This window comes from Penicillium rubens, assembly GCF_028828025.1.
Source record: "Penicillium rubens strain IBT 27055 chromosome Unknown utg000002l_segment0_segment0, whole genome shotgun sequence".
In the NCBI taxonomy this organism is placed as follows: Eukaryota; Fungi; Ascomycota; class Eurotiomycetes; order Eurotiales; family Aspergillaceae; genus Penicillium; species Penicillium rubens.
In genome coordinates, this window is record NW_026890600.1 from 8,405,890 (window position 1) to 8,425,645 (window position 19,756).

General features: G+C 46.9%; 5 protein-coding genes across 5 annotated transcripts; 4 read left to right on the forward strand and 1 right to left on the reverse strand.

The window, feature by feature from the left end:
* Positions 1–468: 468 nt before the first annotated feature.
* Positions 469–6,482, forward strand: N7525_005615 (proteasome activator BLM10; the record flags this gene model as incomplete). Its single annotated transcript, XM_002564598.2, has 3 exons — positions 469–899; positions 959–6,356; positions 6,420–6,482. The coding sequence occupies 3 exons, from the start codon at positions 469–471 to the stop codon at positions 6,480–6,482; spliced, it is 5,892 nt and encodes a 1,963-aa protein (XP_002564644.2).
* A 613-nt stretch (positions 6,483–7,095) lies between these two features.
* On the reverse strand, positions 7,096–8,569 carry N7525_005616 (uncharacterized protein; the record flags this gene model as incomplete). Its single annotated transcript, XM_002564597.1, has 5 exons — positions 7,096–7,283; positions 7,350–7,515; positions 7,568–7,872; positions 7,929–8,263; positions 8,325–8,569. The coding sequence occupies 5 exons, from the start codon at positions 8,567–8,569 to the stop codon at positions 7,096–7,098; spliced, it is 1,239 nt and encodes a 412-aa protein (XP_002564643.1).
* A 1,524-nt stretch (positions 8,570–10,093) lies between these two features.
* On the forward strand, positions 10,094–10,462 carry N7525_005617 (uncharacterized protein; the record flags this gene model as incomplete). Its single annotated transcript, XM_061213457.1, has 2 exons — positions 10,094–10,197; positions 10,222–10,462. The coding sequence occupies 2 exons, from the start codon at positions 10,094–10,096 to the stop codon at positions 10,460–10,462; spliced, it is 345 nt and encodes a 114-aa protein (XP_061070478.1).
* A 2,485-nt stretch (positions 10,463–12,947) lies between these two features.
* N7525_005618 (uncharacterized protein) lies at positions 12,948–13,491 on the forward strand (the record flags this gene model as incomplete). The annotated part of the gene is made up of 4 exons (XM_061213458.1): positions 12,948–13,007; positions 13,058–13,086; positions 13,119–13,266; positions 13,336–13,491. The coding sequence occupies 4 exons, from the start codon at positions 12,948–12,950 to the stop codon at positions 13,489–13,491; spliced, it is 393 nt and encodes a 130-aa protein (XP_061070479.1).
* Positions 13,492–17,358: 3,867 nt separating this feature from the next.
* On the forward strand, positions 17,359–19,617 carry N7525_005619 (DUF3405 domain-containing protein; the record flags this gene model as incomplete). The annotated part of the gene is made up of 3 exons (XM_061213459.1): positions 17,359–18,518; positions 18,579–19,425; positions 19,516–19,617. The coding sequence occupies 3 exons, from the start codon at positions 17,359–17,361 to the stop codon at positions 19,615–19,617; spliced, it is 2,109 nt and encodes a 702-aa protein (XP_061070480.1).
* Positions 19,618–19,756: the final 139 nt, after the last annotated feature.

The following is a 19,756-nucleotide window of genomic DNA, read 5'->3' on the forward strand; positions in this document are numbered from 1 at the left end:
CGCGGGTCACTCTGCAGGGCCAAGCTTAGGTCGTTACGTATAATTATGTCATCACAACCTCGTCTCTCTCCCCTTTGACCTCTTGACCTTCAACAACTAGGCATTTCAAGAAGAAAAGAAGAAACGGAGGCTGTAATCCTGAGCTGCTCAATTATCACAACGAATACGAGCCCGTCATATTCCCCCCTCGCCTGCCGAGAAAAAAAAGTACCCCATGCGAACACAGCCGTGTGAAATATAATCTCCGGTTCCAAATCCCGCGCTTTTTGGAGTGGGAGCTTCGGAGTTTCATTGAAAGTACGATTTCCTTCCAAACTTGTTCTCTGCTTGATACTGCGCGGAAAATAAGTTATCCTCGTGGAACATCGGCGTTGCTGACGTATTGCTGCCAGAGCTCACCCGACGGCAAAGGCTACTCCTCCCTCACCTCATCTCCACCTTGTGTCGACCATTACCTCCCATCCGACGATGGAAGCCTCCGGCCCTAAGGCGATCCTCACATCCGATAATTTTCATCATGCACAAGATCTCTCCCGGGCAACCTCGCCCGGTGGTGAGCCAGTCGCTGTGAATAGCGAAGGCGAACCGATAGCCCGTGTGCGGCCCCGTACCTATCCATACTTCAAATATCTCCCATACCAGCTTGAGGATGAGACTGAGCGGAATCAAAATCTGCGAGAGATCTTGAATCAGCTCTATATTGCAGTGGAGGCCGGCGACTTCAACCCCGGAGCCGTGCACTGGACACGCGAGCTACGTGGATGGCTATCGCTCAAGTTCGACCCGACCCGGGCGCAGCGCATCAGCCTTGTAAAATTGTATTTTGAGCTTGCACTTGCTCCTGGGATTGACCCGTCGGTCGCCGAGCGATTTTCGAGCATGTTCATGCTTCTCACCAAGTGAGTTGGGTTATCAGTGTTGGTTGCGGGAGTAGGGTGGCTGCTAACCCATGATTTAGGCGCAAGCATTATCTAAAACCAGTCAAAGACCTCGTCTTAGATTGGAGGCCTTTATACAAGGAGCTCAAGGCTTTCGTCCTCCCCACCGAGTCCGGCCTTGTTCACTCGACCAACCTGAAGCGGAATGTCAAGACCTTGACCAAGCTTTGTGCGTTCGCTCAATTGTACATTGACCCGTGTGAACTTCCCGCTATGCTTGAAGAGTTCTTGCCTCATTATACCACATCATTCTCAGAAGGTGCCTTCGTTGTCGCCGGGCTCATTAATTTGCTACTTCCGACTTCCCCGGCTCCTGAATCGCGAGCCGATCTCCTACCGCAGAGCCACCTGCCTACCCATTTCCATTTGTGGTCATTGGTCGGTCGGTCAAAAACATTTGACACAACATATCTGGATTATTTCTCCCGATTGGCCCGAGATTCTCTGCCAGCCGCTCACATTCCATTCTCCGAGCATGGTATCTTCACAAAGGACCAGTCTGCTCTCATTTTCACAGCGGTACTGAGGTTGCTGGAAATCCCAGTCGGGCAATCCACTTCCCCGTACAGTGCCCTGGTGGATATCTCGTCTGGTCTAGGTATTATGCTTGACCGCGATGGGCGGAAGCACCCGGTTGCTCATCACATTGCCCGGTGGATTGTGATGTCGCTCTCCCCTGCTTGTGTGGATGCCGAAGTCTCAATTCTCTCACAGCTGGAAGGTCTTATCCAAGCTGTTGAAACGTTCTTCCATCCTTCAAACTCAGGCCATTGGACCAAGACCCTGTCACAGCTGGTTTATTACCTGACTGATTTCTTCGTCATGCGTTGGAATCGCGAACAAACCGGTGAGATGGACGTCCCCCCTGAGCGACGATTGAATGAGCCTCTGAAGCGGCGGTTCGTCTTGTGCATCCGTGATGTAATCTTCATGGGCATATATGCTAAGAGCAGCACTGCGATGACCTTCTCCCTGTCAACCTTGCAAGGCCTGGCCTACTTGGAACCGCATCTCATCCTACCCGGGGCTTTGCAGAGAATCTACCCTTCACTGCAAGGTCTGGTCGAGGTGCACCGGACTGCATCCTCGCTTCGGGCTATGACATCGCTGTCTCGTGTCATTTCGCGCACCAAGGGTTATCGCTGTCATATGACGACTTTGTTGGGTCTGACGCTGCCTGGAATTGACGCGAATGATCTTGAAAAATCGCTCCATGCTCTTTCATTCATCCAATCGGCCTGTTACAATATTCCGATGGTCGACTTGACCAAAGGGCGAGATGACATCAACTGCAACATGCTCGCCATGCAATGGATCTCAGGTGAAATGGAAAGGATGGAAGAGCAGGGTTCCGAGGTACAGCTGGGTTATGATACAGAGTTGGATGATGAGACCGAGGAATTGATCTTGCGCTCTTCGACATGTGGTTTCGGAGACTTCACGATAGCTTTCCTTGGCCGTGTGTTCACACTCTTGGAAAATCTGCCGGACGTCTCCAGGGTTCGGAACGGTTCACCCGAAGAGAATATCGTAAATACTCTTCCTGCTACGTTCATGCCTTTGCTAGCTTCCTTGTCCCCGGAGTATTACGATATCGCTTTGGGGAAGATTGTGGATTTCGTGTCCAACCATGTCATTCATCAGGCTCGTGATGCAATGGCTTTCATTTGCAACGCCCTATGCAAAGTTAACCCCGAGAAGGCCCTCAAGCGTTTCATCCCTGTCTTGACTTCAGCTATCCGAACGGAGATTGAAGATAATGGTGCTGGATCAACCCGAACCACAGGAACCGATGTTTTGCCTCGTGATCGAGCTCTGGTCTGGAATGTCAGTATGCTGAGCATGTGTGTGGTGCATGTCGGCAGCGCCGTCATTGGTCACCGCCAGGAACTGTTTGACATTGCAGTCTACATGCAACAGAACTGCCGTGGCATTCCTACAGTTCATATTTCCAACTTTATCCACCACCTTTTGCTCAACCTGACTGGGACATACACTAATGATTTCTCACTCTACGAACCTTCTGTCAAAGCGAACGGTATCGAGCCGAAGCTCTGGAGTTACAAGGCGGATGTGAATAATCTCAACATCAATTGGCATGTGCCGACCCGTCAGGAAATTGAGTTTGCCGTCGACGTCTTCAAAATCCAGACAGAGACGGCTTTGAAGTCGCTATCTGCGCTGACTCATGAAACATCAACTGTCAAACGTGATGGAAGCGGCAAGGACTGGTCAGATGAGGTTACTAGGAACCTCGTGCTCCTGCGGCTCGTGTTGTCTGGAGTTTCTGTTCTCTTTGATCCCAAAGCCGCATCGACCACATCACAAGGACCCTCAAATGGCACCTCCGAGGATGTCGATATGAAGGATGATTCGGGCGTTTCGAATAGTGTTGATGAAGATGCCGATACTGTCCTGGACAGCTCTGATGATGCTATAATCAGACAGGCTTTTACCTACCCCACTGGGTATGCCCTCAAGGAGGGAGACCCGCTATACACTACCGTCCATGAACTCCGTGAGCGAACTGGCTGGGTCCTGCATGATGTACACCGGTTCTTGAGCGATAAGCAAGAGGATGATGTCCCTTGCTTTGGGGCTTTATATTCTGCCTTTAGGTCGTGGTTTGTTGATGTGGGCATTGAAAGGTCCGCTCATGTACTCGACCGAGTGACTCGTCTCTTGGCCGCGGACATTCATCCGTATAAGATGAGTGGTATCCGAAAAGATTACCCTAGAGCCCTGCTTGTTCGCAGGGCCAACGTCTACCATCTCCAACGCCTACGGCACAACGCTTCTCCCCGTCCTCGGTCTAAGCTTGATGAAATTCTTCTTCTTGATATTGCCGAATCCTGTGTCTCGCTCTACACGGAAACGCGCCGTAATGCTCAAAACGCAGGCGAATCGGCACTCAAGGCGGTCTATGGCGGTAGGCTACTCGTTATCCCCCCTCTACTCACGGCTTTGCAAAGGGGTGTCAAGGAAAATGATCATGCACGCATCAAGGGAGCGCTCTACTCGCTGCTTCTGAGCAGTGTAGCCAAAACCGTCGGGCGGCACTGGAAGTATGCGCCTGCCGTGATCAGAACCTTTATAGATGCCAGCGCCGTTGATAAGCCTTCCGTCCAGAAAATTTGCTCCACCGCAGTCTTCCAGGTCATGGATTACGGCCGCGCAATGGAGCGAATGGCTATCCTAGATCAAGAAATTGTGGAGGCAATTGCTCCTACTGAAGATGTCACTGACCAGATAGAGAAAAAGCGCGCAGTGGTCAACAGCAAGCGCGTTGCTATCGAGCAAAAGAAAGCCGACCTGGCCGAAGAGCTGGTCAACCTGGCGCGAGTATCCCACTGGAAGATTGCCAGTCGTGCTGCGACCATCGTCATCACTATGGGTCTCCGCTTTGACTACATCGCCAGCGACAACATGATTGAACTGATGACACTCGGGTCTATTGACGACCACCCTGGCTTGCGAGGCATGTACTCCCAGGCTCTCATCGCGCTGTTTACCATGATCGATGTGCGGGCCATCTGCACTCACGAATACAAGAACTACATTCTTGGTCATCAGCGATTCCCGTCAAAGATCAAGGTTGCAACCAAACCCTATGATAAAGAATACACCCAAGAATACCTTTCTAGCTTTGCGAAGCCTGAGGCGGAGTACTATGTTGATCACGACTTCCCTGGCTGGCTCGTGTGGGGCAAGACTATGCCAGCTTACAAGTCCAATGTAGCACGGGACATCGAGTATGACGATGTTGAATGGAAGGTTCGCACCAAGATGGGCAAGTTGTTCACTCGCCAGTGGTTCTCCAAGTTCTTCATGTACTTGAAGCAAGAGCCTCGGGACCCATCTGCTGACAAGTTCCGCATGTCCTGTGCCATGATGCTTCTCTACGCATTCGAGCTCATGATCCGGGATGGGCTTACAGCCGTTACTTTTGAGGAAATCCAAGAAGAGATCAAGGAAGTCTTTGAAGATGGCAGTGATAAACACCAACATCGTGCCACGGCTGAAATTCTCGGAGCTTTGATCTCCTCTGTGACAGATACAGGCGTGGAGAAGCGGACCATGGTCTGGGAGTATGCATTCCCTATTGTACGAAAGATCTTCACCGACGGCCTCACTCCGGAGAACTCTGGCTACTGGACAACATTCCTTCACATGATCCTTCAATGCCGTGATCCCCGCCGCGCTTGGCCGTTGGTCGATTGGCTATCCAGCTTCCGTCTGGACATGTCGACCAACGCAGCGTTCAAGGAAAGTTCCAAGATCAACCTCCTGCATCAATGTATCATTGATTCTGGTTGGCATTATCAGCTTGAGAAACCCATTGTGGAAGATTTCCTCGCACATTTGGACCACCCATACAAGGGCGTCCGCGAAGCAATGGGTCAGACTCTTGCAACTATTTATCGCACGAGGTACCATGAGTCCTACCCTGATGTTCAGCATCTTCTCGAGGCCCAGAAATCGTCCTCTTCTGTTGGCGCATATCCGTATCCGCCTTCCGAAGAATTTACAAAGGTGATTCATGGAATTTTCAGTCGAATCGAGGAATGGCGAAAGGCCAGGACTCCTGGCCAACAGACACCCACATCCTACACCTCGGGTAGCAAGACTGTTCTCCTTTGGCTGGACTCGACTTTGTCTTCTCACGAGTGTACCCAGCTTGTCTCATTCTTCCCTGATGTCTTCACCGCACAGCTCCTGCACATGATGGATGTGAAGGAGGACCCGGAGCTTCAGTCCCTCGCATACCACGTCTTCCGTCACCTCCCCAACATCCCCTACCCAGCCGAGAGAAACTCCGAATTCATCCAATCTCTCATCCGCATCGGACAGACATCCCCATCATGGCACCAGCGCCTGCGGATCATGATCAACATCCAAATCATCTACTTCCGCCGCCTGTTCCTGCTCGACTCCGCAGACCGCGACAAGCTCTTCGAGTGTATCGCCTCCATGCTAGAAGACCCCCAGCACGAAGTCCGCGCTGGCGCCTCGGCCACGCTATCCGGTATGGTCCGATGCTCGCCTGTCTTCCTGCGGGAAAAGATGGTCAGCCGGTTCCATGAACGCTTCACGAAGGTTCTGATCGACAACCCCCTCCCTAAGAAACCGAAGAACTTCCGTTCAGGAATTGCCTCCTCTGCTGTCTCATCCGGCGCTGGAACCCCCACTCCCGAGCACAACCGCTTGATTATTGTTCGCCACGGTGCTGTCCTGGGTCTTGGCGCTCTGATCCAGGCCTTCCCTTACAACAGTCCTCCTCCTCAATGGATGCCCGAGGCATTGACTTCGCTCAGTATCCGCGCTGCTAATGATCCTGGCATCGTTGGTTCGAGCGTGAAGTCGATTATCAGCGAGTTCAAGAAGACTAGACAAGATACTTGGCACATTGATGCAAAGGTTCGTGCATGCGTTACCCCTCGATCGTCTTTCGAAGCAAATGGCTAACGATTATTACGACAGGCTTTCACACCGGATCAGCTAGAAGATTTATCGGGTGTTCTATGGAAGAGCTACTTTGCGTAGATGGAACTAGGCATTAGCACTTGGCACTCTTCGGTTTCATTGAAGTGGCGGGGGTATCTCATTGGTTCTCTGATTAGACGACTCCTAATAAAATAACAATGTGATTAATGGCCGTTCGTATATATTCCTCGGTCTCCCTAAAGCATGAGCTCTTCTGATAGGGTATAGCACCCGGTCACATCCTGTCTTGTCCCTTTAGTACCTCTTGACTTGCCAGAACGAGGCACCGTTCTTCCATACCCAGCTTTGCTTACACAGCTCGGTGTGAAATTTCGAACGTCGGCCTATTTTAGAACGCTTCTCCTACCCTATCCTCTCCAACGTAGCTCCACTGGTGTTGTTTACGACGGATTTGATATTTTGATACTCGGCCTGTATGTTGAGAGGGCTGAGTGGAGGCAGCCGTTCATCTTGCCTTTTTTCATTTGCTCTTTTCTCTCACTTCTCTTCCTGGAGTATTGCCATTAATAGGGGCCTTCGATCGATGCAGACAAGTTACTCGTCCTGTCACTATTCGTTTGGCGTGTGGCCTAAGCTCTATCGACCCATGCGGACGAATCAGACAGACATGGTGTTTGTCGCAGCATGCAGTATTTTATTCCCTGATGCAAATCTACATATGGCTGTGGATCCATTCATCCTCCGCCAGCTCCTTAGCGGAGCTACGATTGCCAGGTTCCCACTGCAGCATTTTGCGCATGAAACGCAAGAAAGCCTCTCTCTCCACACTCCCCTCGAGGGTAGTTTCCCTTTTCTCAAGCGGAATCTGATCGGACAATAAATCAGGAGCGAGAAAATCACCTAAAATCATCGGGTTAGTTGACTCAGATACCAGGAAGATATTGCAAAAATAAGAAACTTGCTTACCTTCGCTTGAAAAGAATCTGTCTCTAAGCTCCCCTTGAGTAAGAAGGCTAGCAGGCGGAGGACCAAGAAGATTGATCATCTCGGCAAGATGTGCTCGACTCCGATACCTCTCAGACTCGGGGTCTAAACCTGTGAACAAGGAACCGCCCTCGTACAGGTCCCAAATCTAGAATTCAACTGTTAGCAATTTCGAATCACAATCATGCCGTTTATCTTACCATGCATCCCACATTCCATATATCTGCACTATATGTCCAGGGAATCCCCAAAATCACTTCCGGTGCTCGATAGATCATGGGTTGAACAAATACCGAGTGATATTGACCGAGCATGGCCGAACCAAAATCGCAAAGGACTGGGGCACCGACTCGCTTGGGAATTTTGAGTTCCTGTGAGGTGTAGATTATTCTCCCGTCTTTGTCTACCTCCTTCCTCGGCACAGGGTGTTGAAGTTCAGACTCCTCGAAGTCAGTAAAGACTGAATCATCCCTGATGCCGAACATGATATTATCGGCCTTGATATCTGATTTGAAGAATAATAAGCGAATGAAAGAAGTAGGCGAGACAAGGACTACCAACCCGTATGTGCGATCTGACACTCTGTATGAAGATAATCCAATGCTAGAAAGAGGCGATGAAGGACGACTGCGATGACTGGCGATGGTAGCCGCTCTACTGGGTTGCGGCGTAAGTAAGCCAAGACACTCTCCCATAACGGGGGGTGCACAAGGCATCGATGCTTGTCTTGAGGCCCGTCGATGTAGAATGTATCAAGTAACGTTCTTATAACGTTGCGACCAGGATGGGCGGTTGGGGATTGCTCCATACGTCTGTACATATTAACCTCGTTATCCACATGCTCACCCATGGATGCAGCCTGGACGAATATTTTGAGCATAACATAACGTCGTTCACTATGATAAAATGTATAAGTATCTCCAATTAGCCATCCTCAAAAATCATGAGGGATCTCACTTCATGTCTCGCGCAAGCCACGCAGTTGATGTAGATCCAAAGCCCAATTTGCCGATGACTTGATATCGCTCTTTGATGACTTCTCCTATCCGAGTTGGATAATACTGCGAGGCGGTATAGTCTGGGAGAGTCTCCTCTTCGATCTTTTGCCACTCGGGTATCCGAACAAAGTTCGGGTTGGAGAAATCAAGAGGTCTCCATCTCCGTCCGAGCTGGGGCAAAGAGCGCAGAAGCGACTTGAACATGTTAAGGGAAGTAGAACAACTTTGTCGCGGCAATTTGTAAATGGAAGAGATAGCGAAATAAATCTGAATATGTGTAGACTTGGGGGGCTTACAGATGTTTTGGTAGGAGACGCCAGGGGTGATGTAGAATATCACCAAGTCAGGTGATTGTGCCCCTAGAAGGGTCCACTTTACCTGGGGTCCAAGGCCCTAGGAAATGAGCCACTGAGCACTTCTTTATGAGAATAAAAGCTGTTTGCAAGCGCATTGACACCGTTTCAGAACTGTTCTCGCCACTTCTATGTTCTCCAGATAGACTTATCGACCATAGGATGGTTAGCATTTCGTAATGCTAGTAGGCATCCTATATCCGCGATAGTATCATCTACCAATGAACGGTTTCATCTAACCGCGTGGGATGCACGATCAGTACTTTCATCACGATTCTCATTCGACCAAAGTGAAATAACCATGCCTGATTCATTATACTTTCCACCACACAAGAGTCAAGGCGTGACGCCTGGGATAGTTAGGTGCTGTGTCTTCGAGCTGGAATATTGCCTATTTCTGGTGACCAACAGCATGTGGCTTTCCAATCAACAGCCGCCCCTAGGATTGATGCCGCTAGACTTCCCGTGTATGATCACCGATAGGTTCATCTAGCCCAATCATTCTTGCCTTGAGCCAGGGTCCTGAACTTGAATTACGTTATTTAGCGCTGTTGGTGCACATCTGCGACGCCGGAGTGGCTATACATGTTCACTATCGAAACACAATTAGCAAAACTGGACTAGGTGGGTGAAAAATGACACATTTGGACAGCGCCTCGAGCACAGCTGTCCGTTTCAACTTGGCATGTCCCTCAGATATAAAAACCCATAGGTCCTTCGAAGATAGCATACATCAAAGACATCGTCCAAAGTTGATCTTCATTGTTTTGTTATTACCTGCTTCTGTCAGAGTACTAGAAAGCCACCATGTCTATCAAAAGAACCTTCCATTCTGCTAGTCGAACCCTAGTGCGATTTCTGGGATACTGTTGTGGTGAGACCCCACATGTGGGTCTAGGCCCTCACCCTCTGGTAGTACGTAGATAGTTGTAGTGGGAGCTCGCTTCCTCCTTCTCCAATACAACTCTCTCCCTTCTGCTTCTCCGAGCCTACTAGTTGTAGTCTCACCAGGTTATGACCCTTTCTCTTTCCCAGAGCTTTCATTACCTTTCATCAACAAGGAGAGCAGATTGCAACGATCTAATTTTCATCAAAATTGACCTATTCCGTGCAGAGAGAGTCGCGGATAGGCGTGCAGCAGGGTGGATCACCAAATTTGGGACCCACATAACCTGCAAATCAGAGTTTTCACTGCGGGTTTTACCCCACAATTCTAACCTTTTTCACCCTTTTTACACCTTTTGATTCGTCGGACGGCATCCTAGTTCGACTTTCCATACATTCTGATTCGACTAATCAGGTCGAAGACATTATTTATAACCATTGAATCGACAATTCACGTCGGTGAACACTAGCGTTAAGAGATCCGGGAAGGATGGAGGACGCAGACAACGACAATGACGCCGCTATTGGTGCGGGCAATAACAATAACAATGCGACCCCTGCTATTAGCAGAGGTGTAATAAAGTCCAAAGATTGGTATGCCTATTTGGATATAGTCAGGACGAATGGAACCCAGGCAGACAAGCTTCCTAAAATTGGCAGTTTTGTGCTATATAAGCTAGAGCCACCGTTGAAAAACAAGGAAGACTTCGATAACTGGTACAACGGAGTGTATAAGATCCTCCGAGGACATCACCTTTATAGGCTGATTGATAAGAATATCGAGAGACCGGATATAGATGCAGAGAATGCCGAAGACTGGGTTACACTTTCAATCCAGGTAGTAGGATGGCTAACGTAGTGTATCGACCCGGATATTGCTAATGATCTTACTAACTCTGGAGAGAGAATTGAACTGGCAGATGACTTTATGTATCAGTTGAAGCTGTATATGCGGGGTGAAGGTTACACTGCTCTAAGTATAGTAATGATAAAGCTATTTAGGATATAGCGAACCGAGTTTACCACCGTGATAGAGTTTATCGACGGAGTGAAATAGCGGTTCAAAGTAGCAAATAATCTAAAAGCAAAGCTTTATCCGTTCACAGCGCTTGTTATTATAATGACGGAATTGGAACAGATTCCAGAGATAAAGAATGCAATCGAGATTAAGATAAATGAGATGAAAAATATTAAGGACCTAGCAATAGAGATTTCTATGACAGATTATCTTAAGATTTGCACTAAGATGAATAATAAGGCTAAGGCGCTAGGAATTAACGGAGGAATGGGAGCTAGTGCAACAAAAGCTCTAAAGGCCTCCTTTCGCTAGCTAGCACCGTTATCAGATAGAAAGAAAGATAAGCTAATGAATACACCGCCGCTAGGCAAATACGCTAAGAAGCATGTCGAAGAGTGGAAAAATCATAAAACCTAGCGTATAGCTAATAGCGCCTGTTCTTACTATGGTATATAGGGCTATGATGCTAAAGTCTGCTATTATCTGGACTGTGACAATCGACCCCTAAACTAGAAGCTAAAGCTAGGTCTATAGTACTGGAAATTTCATGATAATAAGATCTTTAATAAGAATAAAGACTAGTAGCTTGCTAGTAAACTAACGGAGAAAACACGGTAAGCCAATTTTGACGCTGTAGCTTTATTAGCAACGTCATCGGAGCTAGCTAGGGAGTATAACTTCGGCGGTATAGCAATTGCAGAGACAGAAATGGACCTGATTTAATACGAAAGACCGGTTTCAGACTAATAAGAAGAAGATATCTCTTATGAAGAGATGGGACTAGCTGGATTAGTAGTTTCTATGCTATCCCGCTAGCTTCGGACGGGAGTTGACTGGGTTTTAGACTCTGGTTCTTTATGGCATATCTATTTAAATAGAGATCTGTTCATTTCTTACAAAGTATACAAATCAGATGAAGGTCTAGGATAGGACTCTAGCGCTAGCTAGAGAGCTAAAGCAGAGGGTGCCGGTGATATTATCCTTCCAATCCGGAGACCAGATGGATCCAGATACGAGCTATAAGTGCAATATCTCTACAACCCCGGAAATAGGTTCAATCTGCTTAGCTTACTAGCAATCCGCTAGCAAAAAGGCATCAGATGGAACCCAGATAATATAATAATTCGGGATAAAAACAGAGCTAAGATAGGATATACCTTCGTCGGTATAAACGTCCCTTTTATTGAATTAGTAGATAAGCCAAATCTAGTCCTTTATAAGAACCAGATAATAAATCAACCTTCGGTATAGCAATCAGCTGTTTCATACGTATTGATCTTAGCAGAGCTTGCACACAGACGACTCGGTCATATAGGAAGCTATAAAGGTCGGATTAACAAAGACAAATTAGGAGAAGATGTTAGTATAGAGTGTTTTGACTACGAACCATACTATAAAGCAAAGTCCAAAAAGATAGTCTCCCGAGAGAAACAAGCCAGAGCGACTAAGGTTGGCTAGCTAGTGTATGTTGATCTACACCCTTATAAACCAAAGGGATTGAGTAAGATAGGAAAGCAAGACCGGGAGTATGCAATGATTATTACTAATGACGCTTCTCGTTTTCGGATAACGATCTGTATCGCAAAGAAAGGTGAAGCCTCACCTACACTAATCTTATAGGCTAAGACATTTAAGAATCATACTAGATACTACCTAATAGAGTGGAGATTTGACAACGGGACTGAGTTTCTACACTTCCAGAAGTGGGCAAAAGAGAAAAACCTAACTGTTAGTCCTTCGTTAGCTTATGCACACAAACAAAATAGTGTCGCCGAGTTTAGCGGTCACTATGTGATGCAGATAGCGAGGACTATATATATTGACGGGGGTGCACCAAAGGAACTATAGACAGAAGCATGCTATACTGCTACGTATATTATCAACCGGCTTATAAGACACGGAGAAGAAGCTCCAATTCTTGCCTAGAGAAAGGCAATAGGTCTTCGTGGAGATGATACCACTACCAATCTGTCATTTCTTCGAGTATAGTACTCGAAAGCGTACGTTCACCAAGCTAAAGAGACTAGAGTATAGGGTATGAAAATAGACCCTCGTGTATAGATTGGTTTTCTTGTTAGCTATAAGGGTGATAATAGACACTGCTTTCGGATCTATAACCCTAAAACCAAAAAGGTGATAGTTTATAGAGACGTTGTCTTCTAGGAGCCAAAGGCGCCGAAAACCTATAACGGAGCTGCTGATTTCCAAATTGGTGAATCTGTCGATGATAAAGTGACACTAAAAACGCAGTTCAAACTAGGAAAAGCTCTATTCAAAACAGCCAGATAGGCAGCCAAAGACCTCGGTTCAACAGATACCGGATAGTATGTTAGCTCAGGGGAAGAGCACCGGTTTACGGGGGTGGAAGAAGAAACTTCATTCAATAGTGACGATGTAGAGATGTTTTATAACACAGAGACTATATATAATATATAGGAAGCAAGAAACACACTGGAGGACAGGGTGTAAGCTTTAAGAGATAGGAGAGAGACCCTAGACCGCCAGATTTAGCAGTTCTCTCCTCCGTAGTCTACGTAGTAGCATACATACCACCTAGTGAACTACCCGCTTCTGCCAGAAACAGCATCGAGATAGGAAGTGACACCTTCTCCAACCCCTTCCCTATTAGTAGCTCACCAACAACAGTAAGCTCACTAATAGTAGTAAATTCAACTTATAAGATAAGCGGTTGAATAGCAAGCAAACCTAGCAAGGTTAAATCCACTAGAGAGACTATATCCTACCCCTTTTATACCGAGACCTCCTATCCAATCGAATCTAAACGTACTAAGTCCTACCGCACCGAGTGCTTCCGTCCCACCGAACCCCCCTACCAATCTATCGAGTCCTCGGAGATCACAGAGATCTAACAAAGGACAGTCACTAGAGAGATATACAGATATTAGATAGAAGAAATACGGAGAGCGGGACAATAGGGGAGGAGCACAATATGCGGTGGAAGAAACCGTAACAAATAGAGGATTTGGAGATAGCGGAGATATAGGACTGATGCTATAGGACTACTAGCGCGGATCACCCTTTAGCATTAGATTTGCTATATTATTAACGGAAGCAGTCCCTAAAGAAGGTTCAACAAGTGCAGAGAGCGGTCTTAAAGTATAGAGAGTTAAAATTCCTCGTATATACGCTAAAGCTATAAAGTTAGAGTTCAAAGATAAATGGTATAAAGCAATAAAGGTGTAGCTAGGAAAGCTCTAAGATATAAAAGTATACGAAATAGCACTAAGACCACCATCCGGATGCACAGTTTTACCTAGAAAATGGGTCTTCGATTTAAAAATCAACAAAGACAACGAGGTATAGGAATTTCGAGCTCGCTAGGTGATTTGTGGAAACCGTTAGCGTCCCGGCTTCGACTTTTAAGAAAGCTACGCTCCCGTTACACGCGGAGAGACTATGAGACTCTTTCTGAGTATAGTAGCCGTTAACAAGATAATTATCGAACAGGTGGATTACACGGTAGCTTATCTCAATGCTATGATAGATGATAGGGTGATCTATATAAGACAACTAACTAGCTTTAAAACTAGAGGTCTAGATAGAGAGAAGAAAGATAAAATTTATCTTATTCTTCAAGCCCTATATAGACTCCGATAGATAGGCCACCTATGGTACGAAACTCTAGCAAATGCACTAAGAGACATGGATTTTCAACCTCTCCTAGATAAACCCTATATCTGGATCTATAGAGAAAAGCAGATCTAGATCCTACTATACGTGGATAATACCTTAATAGCTGCTTTTAAAGCAGCAGAAATTGACTAGTTTAAGACTATGATCCCATTTCGCTACAAAGACCTTAGAAAGCTAGCTAGATTCCTAGGGAGCAGTCTATCCCGCACCGAGACCGGCGCTATCTTTCTAAACTAAGCTATATACACTAAAGAAGTGGTCGTCAAATCTAGATTGTAAGATATATCTTATATCTATCTACCGATGAAAATAGGCTACAAATGCCCAGATATCATAAGGGATCTAAAGGATAAAGACGTTCGGGGACAGAACAACAAAGATATCTAAAGGGAACAGAACGACGATGATAATATGGTATCATAGGTATATAACAAACCATCCGTCTTAAAAGAAGAAGCTTCAGCGTTTATAGAGGACATTGGCAAGCTAAGATAGCTAGCCGATAAATCACGACCTAACATTATAGTAGCAGTCAATAAGCTATAGTGTCGAACCTCTGCACCTAGATAGGAAGACATTGATACTCTAAAGTAGCTGATTCGTTACCTAAAAGGGACGAAGAACCTCGGAATCCTGCTTAGAAGAAATAGAGATAATAATGACCTTATTGGCTATATAGATGCGTCCTATTAAGATTGCGAAGATAGGAAGAGCACCGAGGCCTATATCTTTTTCTATACTAGATCGCCAATCAGCTAGAACTCCCGTAAGGAGGAAATTGTCGCCAGAAGTTCTATATCAGCGGAGTATATTGCAATAGATGGTGTAGTACGTGAAGCGATATGGCTATATAAGGTTATGAAATAAATAGGAATTCACTAAGACCTTCCAATCACAATCTTTATAGATAGTGATAATGCATATACTATCATAAAGAAGGATAATTTCGTAAAGGCTATAAAATGGCTGGATGCACGGTATCACTTCGTCCGCTATATAGTGAGAACTGGTATCATTTCTTTTACTCTGATCCTAAGTGCGGAAAATGTCGCGGATATATTGACTAAACCGCTGGGAAGGGAGCAATTTGAAAGAATGCGAGAAATCATGATGTATAGCGAAGGAAAGAAGTAAGGTTTACATGCATTGTGGTTTGCATACATTGAAACCTATATGGAAAAAGAACATGAAAAAGGATAAAAACAGATGAAAAGAAACATCAAAAGGTGATAAAAATACGCAGTTTTTACTATGACAGCCGGAAGGGGTCATGGTTTCTGCTTTCGGGTTGGGCCCTACGGGGGTGTGTTGTGGTGAGACCCCACATGTGGGTCTAGGCCCTCACCCTCTGGTAGTACGTAGATAGTTGTAGTGGGAGCTCGCTTCCTCCTTCTCCAATACAACTCTCTCCCTTCTGCTTCTCCGAGCCTACTAGTTGTAGTCTCACCAGATACCCTGCCGAAAAACTCGACGAGCCTTTCGGCGAGGCCTTTTTCACTTATGTCGGCAATGGAGCGGTCAAGGTATCAAAATCGCTATGCTTTTTAGTCTTTAGACATGTGTACTAACGGCCTTTTAGAAAGTTGGTGAAATTGAATCCGTCGAAATCTTGTAAATACCTGAGCACATTCCTTGCTATTGTTCACTACTGATGACGAGTTATGAAGGTGTCGCAACGATGGCAGTAACCCTATCCACAAATCTCACTTCAACCGCAATGATCCGGAAAGTATCATCAGTGCCAGGATCAAGCCGAAGTATGGCACCGCCAAAACTCACCACATCTTTGCGAATGGCACCGGCACCATGCATATGCATGACAAGAAGGAGTATTCGACACTTGCCGGGCGAAGCTCCTGACAAAGTCTATTCCTTGGAGGCGTTCGGCACAGGTGTCGACATTACCTGTTGGAACAAGCTGTCGGGAGCCCACTTAAGCGGGCAACAGGTTGAGCGCGTGTTATTGTCTTTATGTGTCTGATTTAAGAGTTCGGCAACTTGGTTGGTCTTCAAATAGCTAGTTAATTGAGAATGGATAGGGATTAACTTCATAAGTGAGCAAAACATAAATATAGTGGGGAGGTAGATAAACGGACGTCTGGCGTAGTCGTCACGGGCTCTCCGATTAGGACCCCGATGTTATGCAACATTTTTCGTTTTCCCTCCAAGGGCCACTAGAATCCATAATCTTGTAGAGAATGGAGATAGACCAATAAATAGAATGCCAAAGAAACGGACTCAAAAGAGCGAAAGCTAATTGCATCGCAATGTAAAGCAACGCACACACAGAGAGAGAGACTAGAAAATTCAGTTCCAGATTAATTGTACGATCCCCATTGCACAGCTTCTGTTGCCCTGCTACACGAATTTGCCCTACTACGGGGGACCATAAAATACTGTATATAATGAGCCGAGTGATATGTAGGTAGATATGTACCATATATTGTTCCTTTGATAGAATTCAATACTTGTCTAATAGGGCTGGTATCTGCTCGTCAAATGGAAAATTGTGGAACTTCTGCTACCATGAACCTTTTTTTTATAGAAATATGTTTAGCACAGCTGCGGGATAGGAAATCCCGATCTAATACTGTTAACAGAGTACTCGTATGTCCGGCGTGTTACATGGTATGACAATCACACAGCTTGTAGATTAGCAGATTACTCCGTGCACTATCCAACATATAACTATTTCGGCTTGTGCAACTTCTGCCAGTTTTCTGTCGTATCTATCAGGTTGGATTCCAGAGTGTCATTACCCAAATGTTAGTCGGAGATGCAGTCAACACCGCGTAGTGATGACATCGTAGGCCCCTAAACCCTATCAAATGCTCCAGTCTCGTAGATATTACCGTCAAACACATCCATCGCGTTACGTCCTTCCCATATATGCTTGAACTGTCCATATTATCCGGTTGCCCACCTCTACACGTCTCTTACAATCTTTATCCACGCACACCACACACATCTGGTGGCTTTCAAAGCCAAAGAATGCCACCGTCCACCTGGTTACTTAACTGTCGCTCGCTATGAAATTTCTTACAAGAAATACGACGCAGTCCTCATTTTACACTAGGTCTTCTATGACCATATGGGATCGCCGGTGGACCTGGTTGCGCTGGTTGGGGTATTCTGCCTGTCTAATCGCTGTTCTCCAGACTAGCTCATATCTCTTTGGATACCCGGAGACAAATATTATCCAGACTGTCTATGCTGCGTTACATCGTCCCGTCCTTCGGCCTGGTCAGTATCATGGGACTGTTGGTGTGTGGGACAAGGTAGCAGGCGACGACTCACCTGCGCCAGATGCGTTAGGCATGGCACATGATCGGAGGTCGGTACCTATTCTAAGTACCTTATGGGCCTACTTATATAAAGATTATGCTAAAAATGATCCTTATATCAGAGACAAGCGATTCTACGAGGGCGGTACCTTAACCCTAACTAGTACCGAGTCTGCCGACGCCTCGCACCCAGTCCCACTTATCTACGATCCATACCCGGCATACAACAGCCGAGAATGGAGGAAGAAGTTCCATGGAAAGTTCCAGCCCTGCCTTGGGCCTAGGGGTCGTGATCTCGACCGCAGGTCTGCGGAAGATATGGTCCAAGTCTACAAAGGCCAACAAGCCGGGTTTCCAGCACCGCGATTCGGATCATACGAGGCATTGGATCTAGACGGAAACGTTTGCACCGACCGGTACTCCCGCTTTGGGGCATATGGATATGACGATGATGGCGAGGATGAGGTGCCGGGCTTCACGCGTCCTCCCGCGGTAGCGTGGTGCGATGTTGATTGGCACATGTTGCAAAACCTCTGTCTGGAGAGGAACGCAGACAGATACGAGTCGACTGAGACTGTAAACTCTTCAAGCCAGAGTCCACTAGCTTTTGATCTTCCCCAGGATCCTCACAAATCATGGGAGCCACCTGTGCGTGCTACAGGTGTGAAGCAGTACCAACCTCGCTCGGCATTGCTGATTCGGGCGTGGCATGGGCTCAATTGGAAGCCTCACCATAGTGAATACCTTCGGGCGTTGATTATGGAACTTTCCTTACATTCTGGTGGGGAATATCAGATTTATCTCCTGTGTCATGTCAAGGACAGCGAGATGCCCATATTCTCTGATATCAAGACCATCAACCGACTCCAGAATTCCATCCCCAAGGAATTCAGGAATATGGCTCTTTTTTTCAATAACAAACTCTTGGAAGCTTGGTATCCCAAGATAGAGGAACACAGGTGAGTCAACCCTTGACCCTGACTGATGTTCAAGACACTCTTAACTAACAGCACTCACAGTCCCCAACTCCAACACCACCAACCTCTGCAGATCTTCTCCCAGCTGTATCCCCACTTCGACTACTATTGGCAACTAGAAATGGACAGTCGACACACAGGACACATCTACCACTTCCTAGACCGCGCCGTCTCATTCGCACGCCAACAACCCCGCAAATACCTCTGGGAACGCAACGCCTACTTCTACACTCCCGGCGCCCACGGTAACTGGAGCGAGTTCACACAAATGGTACACGAAAGCCTATCCGACAGATCCAACCGCACAATCTGGGGCCCAGTATCCGGCACCGGGATCAGACCACTGGGCCCGGACCCGCCAGTGCCATACCCGGAGCAAGACAACTACACCTGGGGCGTAGGCGAAGAGGCAGATTTCATAACATTCCTGCCAATCTTCAACCCACAAGATACGCAGTGGACATTCCCGGACAAGCTCTGGAACTTCAGAAACGGGGCGGGCACGCCGCGTCGCGCCGCGGTCATCACGATGGGTCGGTATTCCAAGCGTTTGCTTGATCTGATCCACCACGCGCAGGCGACGAAGGGTCTTGGTCTTGCATCGGAAATGACGGGTGCATCGTGGGCTTTGTTCCATGGCCTCAAGGCTGTGTATGTTCCTCATCCTATCTATGCGGATGGACAGTGGACGCCGAAGGAACTGGCGCGTATCTACAACCCCGGTCCGCCGGAGAACGTTAATGGGGCTCCTGTCAGTATTTGGAACTTTGATCATAGGTTTGATCATATAATGTACCGGCTCTCGTATATGTTTACGACACATAGCGCGGAGGATTTGTACAGACGTTGGCTGGGGTATAGGACTGCGGAGCATGAGGGTGGGAGAGTGGTGAGTACATATAATTTTTTTTTCTGCTGGTTTGATTCTTTTGCTCTGGCTTTGGGATTAGGAACAATTTTGCTGATTTCTCTGTTCTAGCTATATGAGGATCGTTATGGGAGACATTGCTTCCCGTCTATGTTCCTTCATACGATCAAGAACACGGCTCAACAAATGGGGCCAGTGAGGGCTGTTCCTTGACCCGTATCCATTCGAGATGGTTGGCTTGAGATATCAGGTTTCTTTTGCTTGGAGTTGTCTGGCGTTGAGGTAGAAGGCGCATATGATTTGCTTCCATGTCTAATTTAGAGGAATCTAAAGCCCTTTGATATCATTTGAA